This window comes from Pseudophryne corroboree, chromosome 5, assembly GCF_028390025.1.
Source record: "Pseudophryne corroboree isolate aPseCor3 chromosome 5, aPseCor3.hap2, whole genome shotgun sequence".
In the NCBI taxonomy this organism is placed as follows: domain Eukaryota; kingdom Metazoa; phylum Chordata; class Amphibia; order Anura; family Myobatrachidae; genus Pseudophryne; species Pseudophryne corroboree.
Window position 1 is genome coordinate 664,583,288 of NC_086448.1, and position 25,380 is coordinate 664,608,667.

The 25,380-nt window shown below is 42.9% G+C and overlaps 1 protein-coding gene across 1 annotated transcript in view; it reads right to left on the reverse strand.

Annotated features, from left to right (window-relative positions):
* Nucleotides 1-25,380, reverse strand: part of ALKAL1 (ALK and LTK ligand 1) — a 170,286-nt gene that overhangs the window by 37,356 nt on the left and 107,550 nt on the right. The window contains exon 3 of the mRNA XM_063923714.1: nucleotides 15,018-15,071. Coding sequence (XP_063779784.1) covers nucleotides 15,018-15,071 — 54 coding nt within the window. The remainder of the gene's footprint in view (nucleotides 1-15,017; nucleotides 15,072-25,380) is intronic.

Here is a 25,380-nt window from a genome sequence, read left to right on the forward strand (position 1 = left end):
CGACACAAACACCGGGCCCATCTAGGAGTGGCACTGCAGTGTCACGCAGGATGTCCCTTCCAAAAAACCCTCCCCAAACAGCACATGACGCAAAGAAAAAAAGAGGTGCAATGAGGTAGCTGTGTGAGTAAGATAAGCGACCCTAGTGGCCGACACAAACACCGGGCCCATCTAGGAGTGTCACTGCAGTGTCATGCAGGATGTCCCTTCCAAAAAACCCTCCCCAAACAGCACATGACGCAAAGAAAAAAAGAGGCGCAATGAGGTAGCTGTGTGAGTAAGATAAGCGACCCTAGTGGCCGACACAAACACCGGGCCCATCTAGGAGTGTCACTGCAGTGTCACGCAGGATGTCCCTTCCAAAAAACCCTCCCCAAACAGCACATGACGCAAAGAAAAATTAAAGAAAAAAGAGGTGCAAGATGGAATTGTCCTTGGGCCCTCCCACCCACCCTTATGTTGTATAAACAGGACATGCACACTTTAACCAACCCATCATTTCAGTGACAGGGTCTGCCACACGACTGTGACTGATATGACGGGTTGGTTTGGACCCCCACCAAAAAAGAAGCAATTAATCTCTCCTTGCACAAACTGGCTCTACAGAGGCAAGATGTCCACCTCATCATCATCCTCCGATATATCACCATGTACATCCCCCTCCTCACAGATTATCAATTCGTCCCCACTGGAATCCACCATCTCAGCTCCCTGTGTACTTTGTGGAGGCAATTGCTGCTGGTCAATGTCTCCGCGGAGGAATTGATTATAATTCATTTTAATGAACATCATCTTCTCCACATTTTCTGGATGTAACCTCGTACGCCGATTGCTGACAAGGTGAGCGGCGGCACTAAACACTCTTTCGGAGTACACACTTGTGGGAGGGCAACTTAGGTAGAATAAAGCCAGTTTGTGCAAGGGCCTCCAAATTGCCTCTTTTTCCTGCCAGTATAAGTACGGACTGTGTGACGTGCCTACTTGGATGCGGTCACTCATATAATCCTCCACCATTCTATCAATGTTGAGAGAATCATATGCAGTGACAGTAGACGACATGTCCGTAATCGTTGTCAGGTCCTTCAGTCCGGACCAGATGTCAGCATCAGCAGTCGCTCCAGACTGCCCTGCATCACCGCCAGCGGGTGGGCTCGGAATTCTGAGCCTTTTCCTCGCACCCCCAGTTGCGGGAGAATGTAAAGGAGGAGATGTTGACAGGTCGCGTTCCGCTTGACTTGACAATTTTCTCACCAGCAGGTCTTTCAACCCCAGCAGACTTGTGTCTGCCGGAAAGAGAGATCCAAGGTAGGCTTTAAATCTAGGATCGAGCACGGTGGCCAAAATGTAGTGCTCTGATTTCAACAGATTGACCAGCCGTGAATCCTTGTTAAGCAAATTAAGGGCTCCATCCACAAGTCCCACATGCCTAGCGGAATCGCTCCGTGTTAGCTCCTCCTTCAATGTCTCCAGCTTCTTCTGCAAAAGCCTGATGAGGGGAATGACCTGACTCAGGCTGGCAGTGTCTGAACTGACTTCACGTGTGGCAAGTTCAAAGGGCATCAGAACCTTGCACAACGTTGAAATCATTCTCCACTGCGCTTGAGACAGGTGCATTCCACCTCCTATATCGTGCTCAATTGTATAGGCTTGAATGGCCTTTTGCTGCTCCTCCAACCTCTGAAGCATATAGAGGGTTGAATTCCACCTCGTTACCACTTCTTGCTTCAGATGATGGCAGGGCAGGTTCAGTAGTTTTTGGTGGTGCTCCAGTCTTCTGTACGTGGTGCCTGTACGCCGAAAGTGTCCCGCAATTCTTCTGGCCACCGACAGCATCTCTTGCACGCCCCTGTCGTTTTTTAAAAAATTCTGCACCACCAAATTCAAGGTATGTGCAAAACATGGGACGTGCTGGAATTTGCCCATATTTAATGCACACACAATATTGCTGGCGTTGTCCGATGCCACAAATCCACAGGAGAGTCCAATTGGGGTAAGCCATTCCGCGATGATCTTCCTCAGTTGCCGTAAGAGGTTTTCAGCTGTGTGCGTATTCTGGAAAGCGGTGATACAAAGCGTAGCCTGCCTAGGAAAGAGTTGGCGTTTGCGAGATGCTGCTACTGGTGCCGCCGCTGCTGTTCTTGCGGCGGGAGTCCATACATCTACCCAGTGGGCTGTCACAGTCATATAGTCCTGACCCTGCCCTGCTCCACTTGTCCACATGTCCGTGGTTAAGTGGACATTGGGTACAACTGCATTTTTTAGGACACTGGTGAGTCTTTTTCTGACGTCCGTGTACATTCTCGGTATCGCCTGCCTAGAGAAGTGGAACCTAGATGGTATTTGGTAACGGGGGCACACTGCCTCAATAAATTGTCTAGTTCCCTGTGAACTAACGGCGGATACCGGACGCACGTCTAACACCAACATAGTTGTCAAGGCCTCAGTTATCCGCTTTGCAGCAGGATGACTGCTGTGATATTTCATCTTCCTCGCAAAGGACTGTTGAACAGTCAATTGCTTACTGGAAGTAGTACAAGTGGGCTTACGACTTCCCCTCTGGGATGACCATCGACTCCCAGCAGCAACAACAGCAGCGCCAGCAGCAGTAGGCGTTACACGCAAGGATGCATCGGAGGAATCCCAGGCAGGAGAGGACTCGTCAGAATTGCCAGTGACATGGCCTGCAGGACTATTGGCATTCCTGGGGAAGGAGGAAATTGACACTGAGGGAGTTGGTGGGGTGGTTTGCGTGAGCTTGGTTACAAGAGGAAGGGATTTACTGGTCAGTGGACTGCTTCCGCTGTCGCCCAAAGTTTTTGAACTTGTCACTGACTTATTATGAATGCGCTGCAGGTGACGTATAAGGGAGGATGTTCCGAGGTGGTTAACGTCCTTACCCCTACTTATTACAGCTTGACAAAGGCAACACACGGCTTGACACCTGTTGTCCGCTTTTCTGTTGAAATACCTCCACACTGAAGAGCTGATTTTTTGGGTATTTTCACCAGGCATGTCAACGGCCATATTCCTCCCACGGACAACAGGTGTCTCCCCGGGTGCCTGACTTAAACAAACCACCTCACCATCAGAATCCTCCTGGTCAATTTCCTCCCCAGCGCCAGCAACACCCATATCCTCCTCATCCTGGTGTACTTCAACACTGACATCTTCAATCTGACTATCAGGAACTGGACTGCGGGTGCTCCTTCCAGCACTTACATGGGGCTTGCAAATGGTGGAAGGCGCATGCTCTTCACGTCCAGTGTTGGGAAGGTCAGGCATCGCAACCGACACAATTGGACTCTCCTTGTGGATTTGGGATTTCGAAGAACGCACAGTTCTTTGCGGTGCTTTAGCCAGCTTGAGTCTTTTCAGTTTTCTAGCGAGAGGCTGAGTGCTTCCATCCTCATGTGAAGCTGAACCACTAGCCATGAACATAGGCCAGGGCCTCAGCCGTTCCTTGCCACTCCGTGTGGTAAATGGCATATTGGCAAGTTTACGCTTCTCCTCCGACAATTTTATTTTAGGTTTTGGAGTCCTTTTTTTACTGATATTTGGTGTTTTGGATTTGACATGCTCTGTACTATGACATTGGGCATCGGCCTTGGCAGACGACGTTGCTGGCATTTCATCGTCTCGGCCATGACTAGTGGCAGCAGCTTCAGCACGAGGTGGAAGTGGATCTTGATCTTTCCCTAATTTTGGAACCTCAACATTTTTGTTCTCCATATTTTAATAGGCACAACTAAAAGGCACCTCAGGTAAACAATGGAGATGGATGGATACTAGTATACAATTATGGATGGACTGCCGAGTGCCGACACAGAGGTAGCTACAGCCGTGGACTACCGTACTGTACTGTGTCTGCTGCTAATATAGACTGGTTGATAATGAGATGTAGTATGTATAAAGAAGAAAGAAAAAAAAAACCACGTGTAGGTGGTATACAATTATGGATGGACTGCCGAGTGCCGACACAGAGATAGCTACAGCCGTGGACTACCGTACTGTACTGTGTCTGCTGCTAATATAGACTGGATGATAATGAGATGTAGTATGTATAAAGAAGAAAGAAAAAAAAAACCACGGGTAGGTGGTATACAATTATGGATGGACTGCCGAGTGCCGACACAGAGGAAGCTACAGCCGTGGACTACCGTACTGTACTGTGTCTGCTGCTAATATAGACTGGATGATAATGAGATGTAGTATGTATAAAGAAGAAAGAAATATAAAAACCACGGGTAGGTGGTATACAATTATGGATGGACTGCCGAGTGCCGACACAGAGGTAGCTACAGCCATGGACTACCGTACTGTACTGTGTCTGCTGCTAATATAGACTGGATGATAATGAGATGTAGTATGTATAAAGAAGAAAGAAAAAAAAAACCACGGGTAGGTGGTATACAATTATGGATGGACTGCCGAGTGCCGACACAGAGGTAGCTACAGCCGTGGACTACCGTACTGTACTGTGTCTGCTGCTAATATAGACTGGATGATAATGAGATGTAGTATGTATAAAGAAGAAAGAAAAAAAAAAACCACGGGTAGGTGGTATACAATTATGGATGGACTGCCGAGTGCCGACACAGAGGTAGCTACAGCCGTGGACTACCGTACTGTACTGTGTCTGCTGCTAATATAGACTGGTTGATAATGAGATGTAGTATGTATAAAGAAGAAAGAAAAAAAAAACCACGGGTAGGTGGTATACAATTATGGATGGACTGCCGAGTGCCAACACAGAGGTAGCTACAGCCGTGGACTACCGTACTGTACTGTGTCTGCTGCTAATATAGACTGGATGATAATGAGATGTAGTATGTATAAAGAAGAAAGAAAAAAAAACCACGGGTAGGTGGTATACAATTATGGATGGACTGCCGAGTGCCGACACAGAGGTAGCTACAGCCGTGGACTAATGTACTGTACTGTGTCTGCTGCTAATATAGACCTGTTGATAATGAGATGTAGTATGTATAAAGAAGAAAGAAAAAAAAAACCACGGGTAGGTAGTATACAATTATGGATGAACTGCCGAGTGCCGAGTGCCGACACAGAGGTAGCTACAGCCGTGGACTACCGTACTGTACTGTGTCTGCTGCTAATATAGACTGGATGATAATGAGATGCAGTATGTATAAAGAAGAAAGAAAAAAAAAACCACGGGTAGGTGGTATACAATTATGGATGGACTGCCGAGTGCCGACACAGAGGTAGCTACAGCCGTGGACTACCGTACTGTACTGTGTCTGCTGCTAATATAGACTGGATGATAATGAGATGTAGTATGTATGTATAAAGAAGAAAGAAAAAAAAAACCATGGGTAGGTGGTATACAATTATGGATGGACTGCCGAGTGCCGACACAGAGGTAGCTACAGCCGTGAACTACCGTACTGTGTCTGCTGCTAATATAGACTGGTTGATAATGAGATGTAGTATGTATAAAGAAGAAAGAAAAAAAAACCACGGGTAGGTGGTATACAATTATGGATGGACTGCCGAGTGCCGGCACAGAGGTAGCTACAGCCGTGAACTACCGTACTGTGTCTGCTGCTAATATAGACTGGTTGATAATGAGATGTAGTATGTATAAAGAAGAAAGAAAAAAAAAACCACGGGTAGGTGGTATACAATTATGGATGGACTGCCGAGTGCCGACACAGAGGTAGCTACAGCCGTGGACTACCGTACTGTACTGTGTCTGCTGCTAATATAGACTGGATGATAATGAGATGTAGTATGTATAAAGAAGAAAGAAAAAAAAAACCACGGGTAGGTGGTATACAATTATGGATGGACTGCCGAGTGCCGACACAGAGGTAGCTACAGCCGTGAACTACCGTACTGTGTCTGCTGCTAGTATAGACTGGATGATAAATAATGATATAAAAAATATATATATATCACTACTGCAGCCGGACAGGTATATATTATATAATGACGGACCTGCTGGACACTGTCTGTCAGCAGAATGAGTTTTTTAATTTTTATAGAATAAAAAAACACCACACAAGTCACACGACGAGTGTACTTTTTCAGGCAGACATTCAATCACAATATACTATACTGGTGGTCAGTGTGCTCAGGTCACTGGTCACAGTGGTCAGTGGTCAGTCACACTGGCAGTGGCACTCTGGCAGCAAAAGTGTGCACTGTTTAATATGTACTCCTGGCTCCTGCTATAACCTATAACTGCTCCCCAGTCTCCCCCACAATTAAGCTGTGTGAGCACAGTCAGATATTATACATAGATGATGCAGCACACTGGGCTGAGCACAGATATGGTATGTGAGTGTGACTGAGTCACTGTGTATCGTTTTTTTCAGGCAGAGAACAAGAACAGAACGGATTATTAAATAATAATAAATTATAAAACTGCACTGGTGGTCAGGTCACTGGTCATCAGTCACTAGTATAACTCCTCCTAAGCTCCAGTAAGTAAATGAAGTGTCTCACTCTCACTCTCCTATCTATTTTAATTTCTAAACGGAGAGGACGCCAGCCACGTCTCTCCCTATCAATCTCAATGCACGTGTGAAAATGGCCGCGACGCGCGGCTCCTTATATAGAATCCGAGTCTCGCGATAGAATCCGAGCCTCGCGAGAATCCGACAGCGTGATGATGACGTTCGGGCGCGCTCGGGTTAACCGAGCAAGGCGGGAAGATCCGAGTCGCTCGGACCCGTGTAAAAAAACATGAAGTTCGGGCGGGTTCGGATTCAGAGAAACCGAACCCGCTCATCTCTAGTTAACATGATACTTTGCTGCTACATTTGGTGCTAGAATGTAAATGTACAGTTAGTATTGTTGTAAGAATAATTTCCTTTCATAAATATAAACCTAATCTACATATACAAACATCATGTCATATGCAAAAAGGATATGGTACTGTGTATGAAAAAGGCTGAAATGTCTTATGCAGTGCCAGGAAAATTCACCATTGTAGTGTTCCCTGGGAGATATCTCCAGAACAATATGATTTAGAACAATGGGTCCTTTATTCTCCAAGTATTATACAGGAAGGATCGCAAAGACTAAAATATGGTTGGTAATAAACGATTCCAGGGATAAAACTATACAAAGCTGGAGATCCTGGGAGTAGAGACTGTATCTACTGCTCTATAATGACAGTGTCTGAAGCATGCATTCATAGGAATCTACAGTATGACTGCTCATTACATACATCCGACAGTTCCTTACATTCTTTGCTCAGGCATAAGAAAAATACATTTAGTAACACAAAAGTGAAAACATACTTGCAGTATATTAATGCCCTTCCATTTAAAGTGATGAAAGAAAGAAAAAAGTGCAGATTATATAGCTCCAGCGGCACGTATGCATGTTCTTAAATGCTCCTTATGGGACAATGTACATTCCAGTAATGCTGTCTAAAATGGAAATGACTCTTTGCATCAATAGCTTACATAAAATTTGTATTAAAACGGAAGTAAACCTTTATACAGTAATCTACATTGGTGATGTCGCTTAATGTATGTGCATTAAAGGTATCTGTTATGCATCTACATAAATATAAATAAGAACTACAGTATTACCTAGAATGCTCACACTTTTTTTTATTTTTTTTATTGCTTAATGGACAACAGGTTTCCAGAAAAATAGCTCCTATACCTGTACCGGATTTATAAGCAGTCGGTTTGTGTCATCTTTTATAGACTCAAACACTGGTTCTGAAACTTTGTGTCGCAACACCCTGGGGTGCCTTGGGACACTTGCAGGGGTGCCTTGGATTGGTGGTCCTGGGACATTTCAAATTATTTGTGGTCAATGCAATACCGTTGACAAAACCAGTGCTGTTGGCTGCCAGTTATAAAATACATGGACAAACAAAATCAAATCTTGTCCCTCAACACATAGCGGGAACGTAAGAATGGCAGAAAAACACAATTTACTTAATTACATTTTTTTTTCTTCTAAATTTCTAAATAAGAAACGTTTGGACTATGGGTGCCGTGAAAAAAAATGTGATTCTCTAGAGCACCGTGATTCAAAAAGTTTGGGAACCACTGGACTACAGATAGAGAACCCTGTTTTTCAAATCTGATCAAGAATTACATAGTTACTTTAGCAAGGTTGAAAAAAGAAACAAGTGAGACAGTTGCCAATTTAGTCTCAAGTAAATTCAATGGATCAATCACCCACTATGTCATACAGGGAGGTGCTGAAAACTGTATCCCATATTCATGAAGTCTAACTAATGACTTTTCCAAAGCTCAAGCTACTGTATGATTGAATTTGTCCTGTTTATATTGTGTGTATCTCAACATCGTATTCATCTAATACAACAGCTACCTGACACTGTGTTGCTACATTTATTTTTGTCAACAATTATTCATTTATTATGAAGTCCTTTGCCATCTCAGTTTTCCCCAAGATTATACCATTTAATGTGTAACTAACATAAGCATAATGCTAGCCTAGGTGCATAACCCTACATTTATTATACTAATTACAGATGAGTCCTCATTCCACTGACATATTTATAATGGGTGCAGTGTTTACGGTGCACACGGGCCCCCGGGATCCAGGTGGGCCCAAACTGCACACCCTGCACCCATGTTTTAAATCTATACCCACCCACATCGGAAGCAACATTGCTTCAGAAATCATCAGGAAACTGGTGAGGCGGCCATTTTCCCGATGCCAGCTAGAGAGGAAGGGGTCCACACGGAGTCTGCACACAGACCTCCTCCTCTCTAGAAGCATCCCTCTCTCATTCACCAAGCATTTTTGTGCCATATGGAGTGAGAGGCTTGGTGTGACTAAGATACTCCATTATGAATAGACACTCCCTTTGTGCATATTTCATAGCGTGACCACATACCCAAGCGTGGTATACTGTATCTTTCTAATAAAATGGTCCCCGTTGTTCCGAAATAGGTCTACGGAAGATGATATAGGGTGAAACAGAATAGGAGGAAAAATAGTCATGTTCGTGTTCTTTGAACAGATCATTATTGCACCAGTCATCTTTGGTGAGGATTTATGTCAGGTCCTGTGAGCTATATAGTAATTTTGAAACTTTTCAAAATTATTCTGTCAGAAATGTGTATGTCTGTCAGTGAGGCTGCAATGTGCTGCTGTCAGTGAGGCTGCGATATGCTGCTGTCAAAGAGGCAGGGATGTGCTGCTGTCAGTGAGGCTCTGAAGTGCTGCTGTCAGAGAGGCAGGGATGTGCTGCTGTCAGAGAGGCAGGGATGTGCTGCTGTCAGAGAGGCAGGGATGTGCTTCTATCAGTGAGGCAGGGATGTGCTTCTGTCAGTAGGATAATGATGTGTTGCTGATAGTGTGGTCTTTTTGCAATATATGCACTTTTTGCACTTCTTTTTGCAAAAATAGTCACTTATCGATGGCTATCGGGGCTAATAGAATAGCCTCCAGTGAACCAATTAGCTGTGGTAAATTACTGCGGCTAAGTGGATACCCCCCATAGCCTAAAACTTGCCACGGAAAATGACCTACACAATGGTGAAAAACATATCAGTTCTGTGGTTTCGATGTTTATCTCCATCATACATACATACATACATACATACATACATACATACAAACAAACAAACAAACAATCAATCAATCAAACAAAAAACAAACAAACAGACTTTCATTAAAAGATGTATAGATGATGTACCTTCCAGTGCCTGAGGCTACGGCCACACATAGCAGCCGTAAGGAGAGTGCACATGGACACCTATGCAGGCGCCCACACATGTGCGGCAGTCCTGCCACCTGCTGAGGTTGGGCCGAACGGCAGGACAACGGGATTTTAATGTGAACACATACATTTCAATGTATGTGTTCACACAGTGTGTCATTGACCAGATCCTGTTCTGCGGAATCCCGCAGAACAGGATCCGTGTGAACACAGAACACCCCCTCCTGGCCAAACGGGTCCCGTTCAGTGGGAACCCACTTGGCCACTATGTGTGGCCTTAGCTTAAGTCTGTGTTTCCTACCAAAGCCTTTAAAATGTATAGACGGTGTGTATTGCAGTTGTTGCCATTGAAAATGTCCCACTTTTTCTCTTCTCTGTGAATTAAATTAATTAATATTCAATGGCCACAAAAATAAACCCTGTATAGATATTTTAAAGACATTGATGAAAATCACAGAAGGAAGCAAAAAGTACTAAGCATTTATTAGTAAAAGTTGGAGGAGGTCACTTAAAAAACACAACATTTAATGTAGTATAAACGGTGGAAGTCCCTTTAAATGTGTTGATGTGCTGATGTGTATTGGTTATCATTACTGCCACATAGCACTGAGCTGATGAATTTCATTCCTCATCATGAGCCATCAGTGTAGGGTTTGTATATTCTCACATTGTTTGCATTGGTTATTAATGGATGCCCTGGTTCTCTCCCACACTCCAAACACATAGTGACTTCTTAGAGAAAATTATCCCTAGTGCGTATGTGTGTCCATATGATATGGCATATATAATCTCCACCGGGGCATGGCTGATGTCAGTAACTGAAATACTCTTTGTAAAGCGCTGTAATATATGTGTACTATATTCAGCGCCGGTTTCACGCATACACTAGGTACGCAGCTGAGTATGGTGCAGCATAGAGGAGGTGGTCCTGACTTAGCTGCATTAGCGACATGCATTAAAACTGGCCCTATTATACCCCTCAGTGCAGTGCAGCGCCTGCCCGGAGACTCGCCGAGTAGGCAACGGTGCTGGCGCAGTGGCCCCGTGTCCGGTAGAGAAATCCACTACAGTACTGGAGAAGAAACAGAAAATAAACTACCACTCCCATAAGCCCTTGCAGCAAGGTCTGCTGGGAGTGGTAGTTTATTTTCCATTTCTTCACAGTACAGTAAATGCAAAATAAACTGCTGCTCCCAGAAGTCCTTGCTGCTGCTAGGAGGTTTATTTTGAGATACTTTACTGTAGCACAGTGCGGTGAACTGCTGGTCACTGCACGTTGATGCCAATGCCACTGCCAGCTCGGCGACTCTCTGGGCAGGCACTGCACAGGGGGTATTAAGGTAATATTTTAGAAAGAAATTAATGTGTATGGGGGCACTACAATGGCGGGCATAATGTTATGGGGCACTACTACCTTGGGCATAATGTTATTGGGCACTACCATGGTGGGCATAATGTTATGGGGCAGTACTATAGTGGGCTAAAAGTTATGGGGCACTACTACGGTGGGCTAATGTTAGGGGACACTACCACAGTGGGCATAATGTTTACGGGGCACTATTATGGTGTTCAAAATGTGTAAGGGACACTACAACTGGGCTTTTCCCATGAGACCACACCCCCTTAATATTTTCGGGCATATGCCAAATAGGGGGCGCTGAAGTATATCTTAGTTTACCTAAAAATTTTGCCTCGGGCTGGCCCTGACTATATAAATATTTATTAATAAATATATTAACAAAAATAACAACTTGTTTCATGTTTGACTAAAAATTTAAGTAGTAACATTGCAATGCTGTATGAATCACATGTAAGATAATTTAAAATAGAATTCTGAAGTATAGGTCATACTGTATACTGTATAGTGTTAACCTGTATACGCTATGTACAGACTCTCCAACATGACCCGCCCCACTAGGTACAAAATGCTCTGTTCCTGGACTTTCCTCTTAATTTATGATTTCCATCACCTGTGTTGAACTAGTTACATGATAAGAAAGCTGTTTCCTCACAGGTGATGGCAATCATAAATTAAGAGGGAAGTCCAGAAACAGAGCATTTTGTACCTAGTGGGGCGGGTCATGTTGGAGGGTATGTATGTAGTGGGTAAACGTATTCATATAATCTCTTCTGCAATAAAAGAATAGTGTGGAGTTTCAAAAAGTATGCAGTCAGTTAATGTGCAACCAAATATAAATCACTGTTTCAGAAGGCTAGCTGGATGAACTTCTAAATTATAAGCACCTGTGATTTATTGCTACGGTAACGGGAACCCAGTTTACTAGTAGCAGAACATTGTGAAAATTCCAATTGCCTATAGAAAAATGTAAAGATTGTTTTCTGGAAAACAAAAAATGTATAAAGGTAACAAATTCTTTCCAACAGTGATATTACTCCTGGGTTATTGCAGGGAATTTTGGGTGCCAATCAGAGATGGGCACAGAGCTTACTTCCACAGCAAGATCTACGTCCATATACTCACATGCTGGGGTCTGGCCAGCACAGGGCAAGGCCGGCCAGCATGTGTGTTGCACCACCCCGCAATGCGTTTGCAATTTAACGCTGTCAATCACTATGGCTGACGCTGTCAATCACTATGTGATCGCATCATTCAGGGATACGATCGCATGGTGAAGGGTAAAGGATGCACACTATGGCCGGTGCGTGTGTGCAGGCCCTACGGCCACAGCTGTTGAACGCGAATGCATCGGCTGCGATCATCTCTGAATAACCCACGCTATAAACTACAATTTACAGTATATATGGTACACATATGCAGATGACATTGTAAAGTAAATAGGCCACGACTGCCATCTGACCACAGATCCACTGAAACTACGCCCACTTTGGGCAAGATTACAGCCATTCACTGGCAGGCTGAAAGCTCCCTGACTGGTTTAACTGGCAACACGTGATGTCATTTTTGTACTTGAATATCATTTTGTAAAGGGAGAAAAGGGATCACTGAAATCTATAGAAGAGTGCAGGTGTACTCTTTAGTAATCATTGGCTTACGAAAACCAAACATCCAGATGTGGCCTTTATGTTAAGCGGTCAGAGCTTTTTCACAACATTACCGAAAAGGATTATTTTGCAAGCAGGTACAGTATGGCCCTCAATTAATTTGTCTCATGTGACACTGCAGTCCTGCAACTGTACTGATATGATCTGAAACACTGGAAGATGAAAAAGAAGACTATCCTTACCTGCAAAATGATTTATGAACTTTTCTTTAAGGTTAGAATCTCTGGAAAATAATTCTAAAAAAAAAAAACATATCAAAATTAATAGTATTTTCTGTACAGTATTTAGTGAACTCAATGACAGAATCCAGAATATTACACTTTTCCATCTTTAAAAAGGTGTATGTATGACCATTGTTTCCTACAATGTTGTGCGTGACATTACGGGGGTCATTCCGACCCGATCGCTCGCTGCAGTTTGTCGCAGCGCAGCAATCGGGTCGGAACTGCACAAGCGCCGGCGCCACAGGCGCCGGCGCATGGCAGCTTTCGTTGCCTAACGATCGCCTCTGAGACAGAGGCGGTCACTGGGCGGGAGGGGGCTGAACGCGCCGCCGTTTTGGGGGAGCGGTCTGGCCAACGCAGGCGTGGCCGGACTGTTGGGGGGGGCGGGCCGCGTTGGCTGCGTGACGTCTCACACAGCCGCTGCAGCCAGCGGCAGCGACAATTAACTGCGGCTGGCCGGGAGTTACTCCTCAAATACAAAGCAATCGCCACTGTGCGATGCTTTTGTATTTGTGCGGGGGGGACCGGACTGACATGCGGGGCGGCTTAGCCCTGTGCTGGGCGTCCCCCCACATGTCAGGGAAGATGATCGTAGCTGTGCTAAATTTAGCACAGATACAATCAACTCGGAATGACCCCCTATATTCCTCACATTACTACTCTTTGCTGTTAGAGAGCCAGCTTCTTACTGTCATTCTATTGCCTTCCTGTAGGAACCCCTTTATTATTCTGTGCACTTGCCCTGATAATTAATACCTGTTATCTTTATAGTTCGCAGCAACAGATGCCTTAACTGGGCAAATTACCTTTGAAGTAATGCAAGGACAGTGGGTCTGATTCTTAATCACATGCAAAAGTGAATGCAGCAATGTATATTGGCAGTCATCCAACTGCGAGTTTATGCAAATGGAATATGAACTCCTCCTCTTATGTACAACCATGTGGGATAATGTGCAAGAAATGAAATGCCCACTTTTAGCTCCCATGCACGTTGTAATACTGATTGGTGAGTCCTTATATGCCACCATTATTCATATCATTAAATATTACACCAGCCCTGTGGCATTTGCAGTGTCTCTGTCTGACCACAGCCTCCTATGTTTGTTGCTATGCTGCTTGCATTGACACGCCCACTGAACTGACCATTGTGTTTGCATACTAGCTACCTCCCAGTCACCACTCAAGAACTCTTCTCACCAGTGACGGCTGCTGCTCCAACCACACGATGCAGAGGGGAACCGCTCTGCACATTTAAATATACATGTGATGTTGTATGTAATATATGTACTGGCTGCCTTACACCAGGATCAGCAGCCACTGCTGTGTGTATCAGTGACATGCCGGCTGCAGAAGCACAGGAGACAGCACTCTGCTTGTCCATCATCTTCTATAAGCCCGCAACCCAACTCCTGTGAGCATATGGGAGTCAGGGCGGGTTTATAGAAAATGACAGACAAGCAGCGTGATGCGTCCCGTCCTTCGGCAGCCAGCAGGTCAGTGAAGCACAGTGACGGCTGCTGAGGACAATGACCCCAAACATACAGCCAATGCCATTAAGAACTATCTTCAGCATGAAGAAGAACAAGTAGTCCTGGAAGTGATGATATGGCCCCAACATAGTCCTGATCTTAACATCATTGAGTCTGCCTCTAATTTCATGAAGAGAAGGAAGGATTCAAGCAAGCCTACATCCACAGAAGATCTGTGAACAGTTATCCAAAATGTTTGGAACCACCCCCCTGCCGTTTTCCTTCAAAACTGTGTGCAAGTGTACTTAGAAGAATTGATGCGGTTTTGAAGGCAGAGAGAGGTCACACCAAATATTGATTTGATTTAGATTTCTCTTCTGTTCATTCACTTTGCATTTTGTTAATTGATAAAAAATAAACTTTTAACACTTCTATTTTTTAAAGCTTTCTTACTTTGCAGCATTTCTTCCACACCTGACTAATATTTTTGCACAGTATTGTATATGTAAAATAAATTACAACTTGTTTCAATTTAATTTGTCTCATGTGACACTGCAGTCCTGCAGTGTACTACAATGATCTGAAACACTGGAAGATGAAAACAATGCTTATCCATACCTGTAAAATGATTTATGAACTTTTCTTTAAGATTAGAATCTCTGGAAAATAATTCTGAAAAAAAAAAACATAAATCAAAATTAGTAATATGTATTGAGTGTATTCAATGACAGAATATTAGACTGTTCCATCTTTAAAATGCTGGATGTATGACCTTTGTGTCATACAATGTTACATGTGACACTACTATATTCTTCATATTACTATTCATACAGTAGCTGTTAGAGCTCCTTACAATGAAATAAACCTTAATTGTCACCTCTTCTAGGTGCTCATTTATCATTCCTTGCATTCTTACCCAGCTAAGTAATAATACCTGTTATCTGTGTAACTTGCTTTCGCAGCAACAGATGCTTTAACGTCAGAGGCGGAACTCCAAGAGGTAATGGAGACTCCTGCCTCCAGGCTCCAAGCCCTAAACCACCGGTTACATTACCTCCATCTACATCCTGCACCTCACAATCCCGACGCTAGGCATGCCGACCAACAGTGACTATTCCCACTCGTGGATGTCCACCGAGCCCGCATCGTGGTGAGCACAAAGCTCACCAACCCCTCGCCGGAATTCCGCTGCCGTGATGCCGGCATCAGTATACTGACCTGCGGTCTCATGACTGCCGGTCACGCAATACACACCCGACCACACAATATTTCATGCAACTTCTCTTTCACAGGGATATTAAAATGTATTCACTTTATTACAGATCTGGTGTACTCATCTTAAATTATTTATATCTAAACCCTTTTTTTAATTTTATATTACCCTGGTATTTTAAGATAGATTATTTTATGCTGAATTGTGTGGCCAGGGTTGGATTGGCCCACAGAGGTACAGGGGGAACCCCCCAGTGGGCCCTACTGCCTGAAGGCCCACCTCATCCTCTAGGGATCAGGTTTCACACTGTGCACTTGAATTATACAGTACATTACTTTACCAGCCTGTCAAAACAACGGAACAGTAATGTCAGCAGCGGCGGCTGTTCATGCCTGAACGAAGTAACAATTGAATTGCCCTGTCGGGTGACATCTACTGGTCACCGGTAATCAAAACACTTGAATTCCCCCCATAGAGTTGATTAGCATTAGCTATTTATTAAACATTATACGTATGTTACCTTATACTGCATAGGTCTCTGGTGTATTTTCTACAGTGCATTGCTGTTATTAATCTGGTTCATTATCATGCATTCACTAGCAGTATTTACTATGTAAATATATCATGGGGCCCTGGCCATGCACTTTCTAATGGTTAGCCAGGTCTCTGTGGTAGCTGGCCATATCTCTAAACATGGGTCCTTACAACTGCTTCCCCCTGGTGAGCCTTCATGCCCCAGTCTGACACTATGGGCGGTATCCTATTACCCATGGTAAAACATCTGGTGCGAGAAACTGAATTTTTTTGCGATTTTTCCCAATGTTTCCCTGATTATTATTTTTTACAGACTATCCTATTAGATTGCCCATAAAAAATGCAATTTCTCCCGAAAACACACAGGTCCAGTGAAACCTGTGTGTTTTCATGAGAAGCAACTGCATTTTCGCTTGAAAACAGTGCTGTTTCTATGAATTTGGTTTCATGGCCTGCATCTCTCTCTTTTCCTGCCTCTGGCAGTGGTCACATGATGGGGCAGTGGTCACGTGACCGGGGGGAGGTGGATCACTGCATCGGGAGCTGTCAGGAGCTGGGGCACACGGTGCAGTACTCGTGCCAGCTTATTGGGGCTAATAGGATAGCCCTGGGCGTTATCATTTCCTGCAGTAATGTACCACGGGTAATAGGTTACCACTCTATGGGTGGAATTCAAATGTTTGAAAAGTCGGTTGGGTGTCTCTTGTTTCCTGTCTATTAGATAAGAAAAAACAGACTCCCAACTGACTTTTCAAACATTTGAATCCCCCCCATATGTGTGGCTGGTAGAATGATTAAGTAATAGTTGAACTACACAGGGTTAGTAGAAAGTAACAATGCTGTTTGTGAGGCGACAATAGATATGCAGCTAATTGTAGACGTTAATATATTTCTAGACGAATTGGTAAATAATATGTGTTATCTATATTATTAAGCAAGGTTATTAAAATGCAATTTAGGGATAGCTAATGGATTTACGGTGATCTAAGAACAAGACAAAACCAAGCAATGAAATTCTCCAATTTACTGGACAATGCATACAATAATACATTTTCCTTAAACACAACCTAAATCAACTGAATATCTGCAAGACAGCCTGATATATACCATATATGTGTACCATGTAGCCTGAAACAATCAGACAGAATTAGTAGAATTAACCACTACACCTCCTGGCGCTAATCAATTTGTATAAATATTAAATAAATAAAGTATCACCAACTGCAACTTAAAAGGCTTTGCTAGGGCTACAAAATCAAAAGACAAAAAATATAAATAGGAAAATCACTGCGCTTAGTGATCTTCTAAATACAAATAAATATAAGAAAACCTATATATAGATGTTTGCTTCTGATTAAATGACCACGACGAGGTTTGCTTTAATAAAAAGTAACTTTACTATAATACACATACATAAATATTGCACATACTGTATTGTTTATCACATATCAAAGGAAAAAAGTTGTAAATCAGACATCCTATAGTATACATAATCCTATATGAACTTCAGCATCAGTGTTGCTCATTAATAAGACTTTATAATAGGCAATACTAGCTGCTCTCTGACAGTGACTGGGTACAAATGTTTCCTGTCATTAAAACATAAATTGAAGTTCAGAATAAGCTTAATAATTAAAGGATTATATACGTGTAAGAATTGTCTGTTTTGAAAACTTTTTTCCTTTGATATGTGATAAACAATGGGGCTAATTCAGGTTGGATTGCAAATCGTGATCCAACCAGAATTTTTACGATCGCCCCACTGGCGCATGCGTAGCTCCGTCCAGCGCATGCACCCGCAATTTCTGTGGGGGGGGGGGGGGGTGGCGCAGAAAATAAGGCAGAGGCGGTCGTGGGGCAGAGGAGGCGGGCAATGCTCCATTTCCAGGGAGGAGACGGAGCGTTGTAGGGGCAGTGCTGCGTGGACGAGGGACGGAGGCGGCCGAATGGGGGCATGTCAGGGATGTGATCACGGTGGCTGCAAAAACAGGAGCACCGCTGCTATGTTCTTTATCGCAGCGGGGCTCCTCTGTTTCTGCTAACAAGCAGAAGTTGCAATAGGATTGAATTTCTGCTTGTTGAAGGGGGAGGGGGGCGGTGGTCAGCATGCTAATTAGCAGAATTTTCTATCCTTACTGAATTATACCCAATATGTGCAATATTTATGTATGTACAGTATTTTATTTTAGTAAAGTTACTTTTTATTAAAGCAAGCCTTGTGGTCATTTAATATGAAACAACCATCTATATATACTGTAGGTTTTATTATGTTTATTTGTATTTAGACGATCATTAAGCGCAGTGATTTTCCTATATATAATTTTAACCAGATTCATGTGGCAAATTCATTTGTAAAATATTGTCTTTTAACAGAACACAGAACATAAATAATTTTATATATATATATATATATATATATATATATCAGGGGTTCTCAAACTCGGTCCTCAGGACCCCACACAGTGCATGTTTTGCAGGTAACCCAGCAGGTGCACAGGTGTATGAATTACTCACTGACACATTTTAAAAGGTCCACAGGTGGAGCTAATTATTTCACTTTTGATTCTGTGAGGAGACCTGCAAAACATGCACTGTGTGGGGTCCTGAGGACCGAGTTTGAGAACCTGTGATATATATATATATATATATATATAACAAGTATATTCCTGCACTCGCATCAGAATGTTATAACAACAATGGGGTGCTCCTAGTGGAAGTCTCCATATACATGGGAGACCCACAATATTTAAACAGAGGTCCAACGATGTGGAGGTGCACTCTTCCAGTTCAATGATTTGTCACACGTTCATCTTTCACAATAGCTTTATTGCAGTCAAATCTAGGCTTATTTAATCGACGTTTCGATCCTCAATTTAGGATCTTTATCAAGATAAGCTTCCAGTTTATGAGAGCATCATATATTGATTACTGGAAAAACATAAAATAAAATATACACACATATTAAACAAACACAATACAACAAGAGAACAAACAAATAGAACATTAGTGGACCACCACGCCCTTTGTGGTCGATTATAGAAAAGATTCATTAATCACCAGCGTGAATCGTGTGTATTGACCAGTGTCTATATAAGTTATAGTCGTGTGTGGGCAAATCTACACCGCAGATATATATCACACCATATGTGGATACCAGGTGTCACCAACCTATAAGATAGGAAAACACTAGCTTCAAAATGTCGCTAGCCCTGGACACTTACTCACACTAATCAATATGTCAGGTTCAGACAATGCCAGGTCTGTAGGGTTAATAAGGTCATATTCAAGCAGAATTTCTGTAGATAAATAAACCAATACATATATCTGAAAAAACACTCAAACTTATTAACATGTGTATAATACACATTTTCACCTGTTCAGTGAACGCACACCCAGGTACTTACTATTAGGTTCATTAGAGTTCACTTCTTATGGGACGACTGAGACAACCAAAGTAATCACTGTAAGCAAATACACAATAGGCCAACCTCTTAGTCCCAAAAACCTCCAGTGCAATTGCTGTCATACCACACATATATAAAAACTGCAATACTCACGAAGGGTGTTCGCGTCCTCACCACCTCTACAGCCACACAGCTGAGGGGCTGATGGGCTGTCCTTAAATACCATTCAGACCGGAAGTGTATGGTGCACCCTATCTAATCCATCCCTGGACGCTCTCATGGTGCACAAAAGTCATACCTGCGGAGGCCGCCGTCCTCGCTGGCGTCCATCCAATACCCCTACCACCTGGGAGCCGTCCCGCTGCCGAGCACGCCGCCGCACAGGGGAAAAGCAACAGTCGCGACTTCAGTGGAACGCAAATGCGTTCCACGACCCGGAAGTCGGAAACCGGAAGCGTCGTACGCTCCGGTCTCTACGATGGCCTAATAGGTTCAGACAGCTGATTCACAATACTGACAGGCGAAACTTCAGTTTGCAGAAGGGTGGAAAGAAAACATACACACTGGAGGGGGGAATACACACAATCCACTAGGGAATCTAAAAATGGATCTAAGACATGCTCACAACTTAAATCATCAAAGAGACGCAGTGGTCACTGTGTACAGACATATTACAAAAATCATATACATCCAATAAAAGCTCGATGTGCTACAGTGTGAGACCGTAAACAGAAACCTCCAAAACTAATTATCATGCATCAGAGTAATCTTTCTCAGTAATTAATACCATCAATGTTTATTAAACACGTAATTAGTTAATACATGTGAAGAAACTCAATTTTATTTATATCTGAAAAAATGTTTTAAAAAAATGTTTTCAACAGAGGTTTACAGGTTATGTCTCAAACCATAGCACTCACATTAAACATTTTTTCATGGTCAGGTTAACTCATAAATGCCACAGAATCCCTCAGGTTTATACCCATGTTGACATCTATAGGAGTATCTGCTAATTAATTCACAAGAAAACATTCATAGCGGCATGTTCATTTAGGCCTTTGGGTGAGACCGTGTTGAGGTGAGCAATCCAGAAGCTCTCCCTTTGGCGTAAAACTTGGGTGCGGTCCCCACCGTGACTCAACGGTGGAACCCAATCGATGAGTCTGCATTTCAAATTTGCTACCTGATGTCCTCGTTGCAGGTAATGTCTGGCAACAGGCTTATCACTGGTACCTGTTTGTAATGCAGTCCTAATAGATAACCGATGGTTCGCCATCCGTTCCCTAAAACAACGGGTGGTAAGCCCCACGTAACATAAACCGCAGGGGCATGTTAAGGTATACACCACAAAGTCGAGTCTACAATGTAGGTGGTACCTGATTTTGATATTCCTGCCGGAATGTGGATGGGGAAAGGTAGAACCAGTCTGCAGGGATCTGCACGTTGTGCATTTCCCACATGAAAAGCAGCCAGGCTTTTTACTCATAATCTGAAGAAAATTCAACTTAGTCTCAGGTACTGATGTAGGCCTCATCAGCATCTGTCGTAAGTTAGGCCCTCGTTTGTAAGCCATCATCGGTGGGTTTGTGTGTGTAAATGGTAACCCTTGATCAGATTTTAAGATTGGCCAATGCTTCCGCAGTGTTTTACATGTAAAATGTGCATAATTGTCAAACTTCGTAGTGTAGATCATACGATTATCATTAGCAACAACCTTAGGTGATTTCTTGCTGAATAAGTTCCTGGCTCTACGCAAACTGTTGCTGATCACTTTGGTAGAGTAACCTCTTTCTCTAAACCTTTGTTTCATTTCCACCAATTGTTTCTCCCTAATTTCTTCGTCGTTATTGATTCGCATTACTCGTAAAAATTGTGAGATGGGTAGATTGTTTTTTAACGAGGGGGGATGGAAACTACTGGTCAATAAGGTGGTGTTTCTATCTGTGGACTTCCTGTATAGGGAAGTAACAAAAGCTCCATTTTGTATGGACACATTCACATCTAAAAAATGAACTGAATGTTGTGAGCTCTCGTGTGTAAATTTAACCGGGCTATTAAGCATGTTGATATTGTTAACCATTTCAATAAAGGATTCCTGTGTGTCCTCCCACAGTAGGAAGACATCGTCAATGAATCGTTTATAGAAGGAAATTTTCGATCCATAGATGGGCAAAATATGCGTTTCCTCAAAGTTCGACATATACAAATTAGCATATGCAGGCGCCAGATTGGAGCCCATGGCTGTCCCTGAACATTGGAGGAAATATGAATCCTTGTATTTGAAGTGGTTTAGACTCAAAACTAGATTGGTTAGTTCTAGAATAAATTCAGTAGGTACATTACCAACTGTACTACCAGTGAGTACATCCCTTATTGTTTCCAGTCCTTCATTGTGTGGTATAATGGTGTACAATGATTGTACATCCATAGTACATAAGAGGCAATTGCCCCTCGGTACCTCAATCAGTCCTAATTGATGAAGAAAATCGCTAGTGTCGCGTATGTAGCTGCGGCACTTGTTAACATGCGGCTGTAGTATAGAATCCACCCACCTAGCTATCGGTTGTAGTAATGAGCCTTCGGCTGCGATGATCGGTCGCCCAGGCGGATTAGTCATCGTTTTATGAATTTTAGGGAGTGTATAGATAATGGGACATTTTGGCTCATCTACACTCAAAAAATCAAAAAGATCCTGATCTATCCAATTACTTTCTAGTCCTCTCCTCAAACTTAGATCAATGGTCTTTTTAATGGAGGGTATAGGATTGGTCGCTACCCTTCGGTATGTGTTGGTGTCCGCCAATTGGCGACTCACCTCTGAATCGCAATCAGTCCAGTCCTGGACTACCACGGCGCCACCTTTGTCGGCTGGTCTTATAACGACTGAGGTATCATCCCTCAGCCTCTTGAGTGCCTTTCTTTCACCCGGAGTGAGATTATCAAAAATACGTGGTGGCTTGAAATGTTGTATATCGTCATTGACCAGTCGGAGGAATGTCTTCATGCTGGGATTGTATGAAACAGGATCAAATTTAGAACTTTTTCTGAAAGACTTTTTTTCGGCCTGTTTGGGCTGACCCGAAAAGTATTCCCTAAGTCTGAGATTTCTCCCAAACCGGTACTGATCAACTGTGCCCTGGAAGACTTGATGAGGAAAAGTGGGTACAAATGACAATCCTCTCGCAAGAAGACTCAATTCAGACTGATCTAGACTACGTTCAGATAGATTGAATACTAAATCTAGTTTTGTTTCCTGCGACCCCTCCTTTTTATAACCACCTCTCCTAGTGGTTGTTCGGTGTTTCGCGAGTCTCCGCGGGCCGGTGGAAGGCCCTTGGGTCCAGTTGTTTTTTCTAAAAAACGGGCAGTATTGCCCCGCTGAGCGTCGGATAAATCAGTATCAGACGTGGATATAGATGAAGCAGTCTCACGTGGAAAGGGGTTATGTCTATGCTTCCTAAAAAATCGTCCGGTCCGATTGCCTTGATGCGGATTACTGTTGCCCAACAGCCATCGGTATACGGTGTGATTTTGATAGTCCGCTGTTACAGTGGACAATTTTTTTCTTTTAAATGAGGTTAATTCATTCCTGTATGTGTCCACCTGCGTCTGCAATCTATCTACCCAGTTATTGTTCTTATCGTCCCGTAGGGTGGACAACGAACTGGCCTCCAATATATATATAAAAACACAAATGTACGGACTGGCACTCCACCTTCCCAAACACTGCTGCTCCGGTGCCCTCTTTTTTCTTTTTCTTTTTTTAAAGTATGCAGTGTCTCTAATGTACAGGTTCTCAAAGTCGGTCCTCAGTACCCCACACAGTTCATATTTTGCAGGTCACCTGTAGATTTTTAAAATGTGACAGTTGGTTATACACAGTGCACCTGACCAGAGGAGGATTTTCCACAAGGCAATCTAGGCACCTGCCTAGGGCCCAGCAGGCCCCAAGGGGCCCCATAACAATATCCTGGCTGCCTAAAACGTTCCCAGAGGAGCATTACATGACTATTGTGTGATATCATGACATCACATGGACCTGTCCACACTCTCTAAGTCCCTTTGATGTTTTTTGATAGGATAAAAAAATGTTTGGACACACAAAATGGTTTCATCCACTGTATGTGGGCAGTCAGTTTACTCTATATATGACACAGGTATTAAACCTACTTCCAAAAAATTTAGAGCCTGATTCAGATTTGTATGCAATGCTGATGTTCATGCTTTTAAGCATTTATCTGTAGACTGTGCACACGCCAAGGTACTTTACCAATGCCACCTGCAATCAGCAGCAAAAATATAGTGCTATAGATTTTTGAGGGAGGAGTGTCCCAACCCAGTATTTTGCCTAGGGCCCCATGAGGTATAAATCCACCTCTGCACCTGACGGGTGATATGGAAAACGTGAACCGTGTGGGGTCCTGAGGACAGAGTTTGAGAACCACTGCTCTAATGTATAATGAAAGATAATCATAAAAATATTATATGCAATTTAAAAAATAAATATATTGATAAAGAAAATGTGAGAATATACAGATGTAGCCATGCTTCTCTTTCTGCGATGCGGCATACTGCATGTGGCATGCTACACAGCAAAGATGAACATAGCTAGCTCAAATTGTATACTTGGCAAAGTGTTACTTACTAAGCAATTACAAAGATAAGTAGGACATAGTAAACACTTATAGTTAATTCTATGTAAACTTTTGCAGATGTGCGAGAACTCACTGGCCCTGACTCAGATATAGATGCAGAACACATCGCTGCTGCATCTTTGGACACAGAGCAATATGTAAAAATGTTAATGCTGCAGGAACCGACTATAGGAAAATGACACCTTCTGCCTGTATCTGTGATCTGAGTGCTGCGTCCGATGCAGCATCGGATCACATTTCGACCATTGGTCACTTACTCAGAATGACCACTGAAACTCAGTCGGGGCCAGGAAATCTGATGATATCTTCGTCATTCCCAGAAAATGGGGGCAACACTTCCCTGCTTTCGAGAACACTGGTCAGCTCCGCTACCCCATGCCACAAACCCGGACTGTGACTTAGGGGGCCCTGTGTGTAATCATGCAAAACCATTCTGCACATGTGCAGCAGCCCCACCATCGGAGATGTACGCACACCATCGGATTTACATACGTCTCTGATTCGGGCTCTATGTTTTTTTTTTATTATTATTATTTAGTAAAATCCTGGATTACAACACTTAAATAGACAAAAACATAAACTTTAATTTAACAATATTTACAGGTCCACTTGTTTCCAATCCATGCAACATCAGCTTTAATACATGACTAAGCAATCATCTATACTCAAAATACTTTAAAACAAAGGTTATTTGATTCAAGGATTAAAACAAATGGTAATTTAAATGCAATAAGTGATATTCTTTTGAAGAGCTAATCTGAAACATTTAAGAGACATATAAAACCTGAAAGGATAAAGGGAATGGGATATTTCTGCTAAAAGACACAACTGTCCCCCAAAATGCAGAACATTAATACATTCATAAAACAGCTTTTAAAAATAAAGTATAAAGAAATAAACCTAGTAACCCCTCTGCATCTTCACTTTCTGAGACTTATACTATGTGAGCCGTGTCAGAGGAAAAGATCTCACTAATGCGGCTGTGGATTTCTTCACTGCCTGAGATCACAATTCCAATGAAGTCACCACTGATCTGTAAACTTGCATTACAGAAGCTTATGTTTTGGTCTGCTGAATAAAGCAATACTCACTATGGCTCACATCATCTCTTCATGTGACATGAAGTTTACTCAGGGGGTTATTCAGAGATGGCTGTAGATCACTACATACGCAGC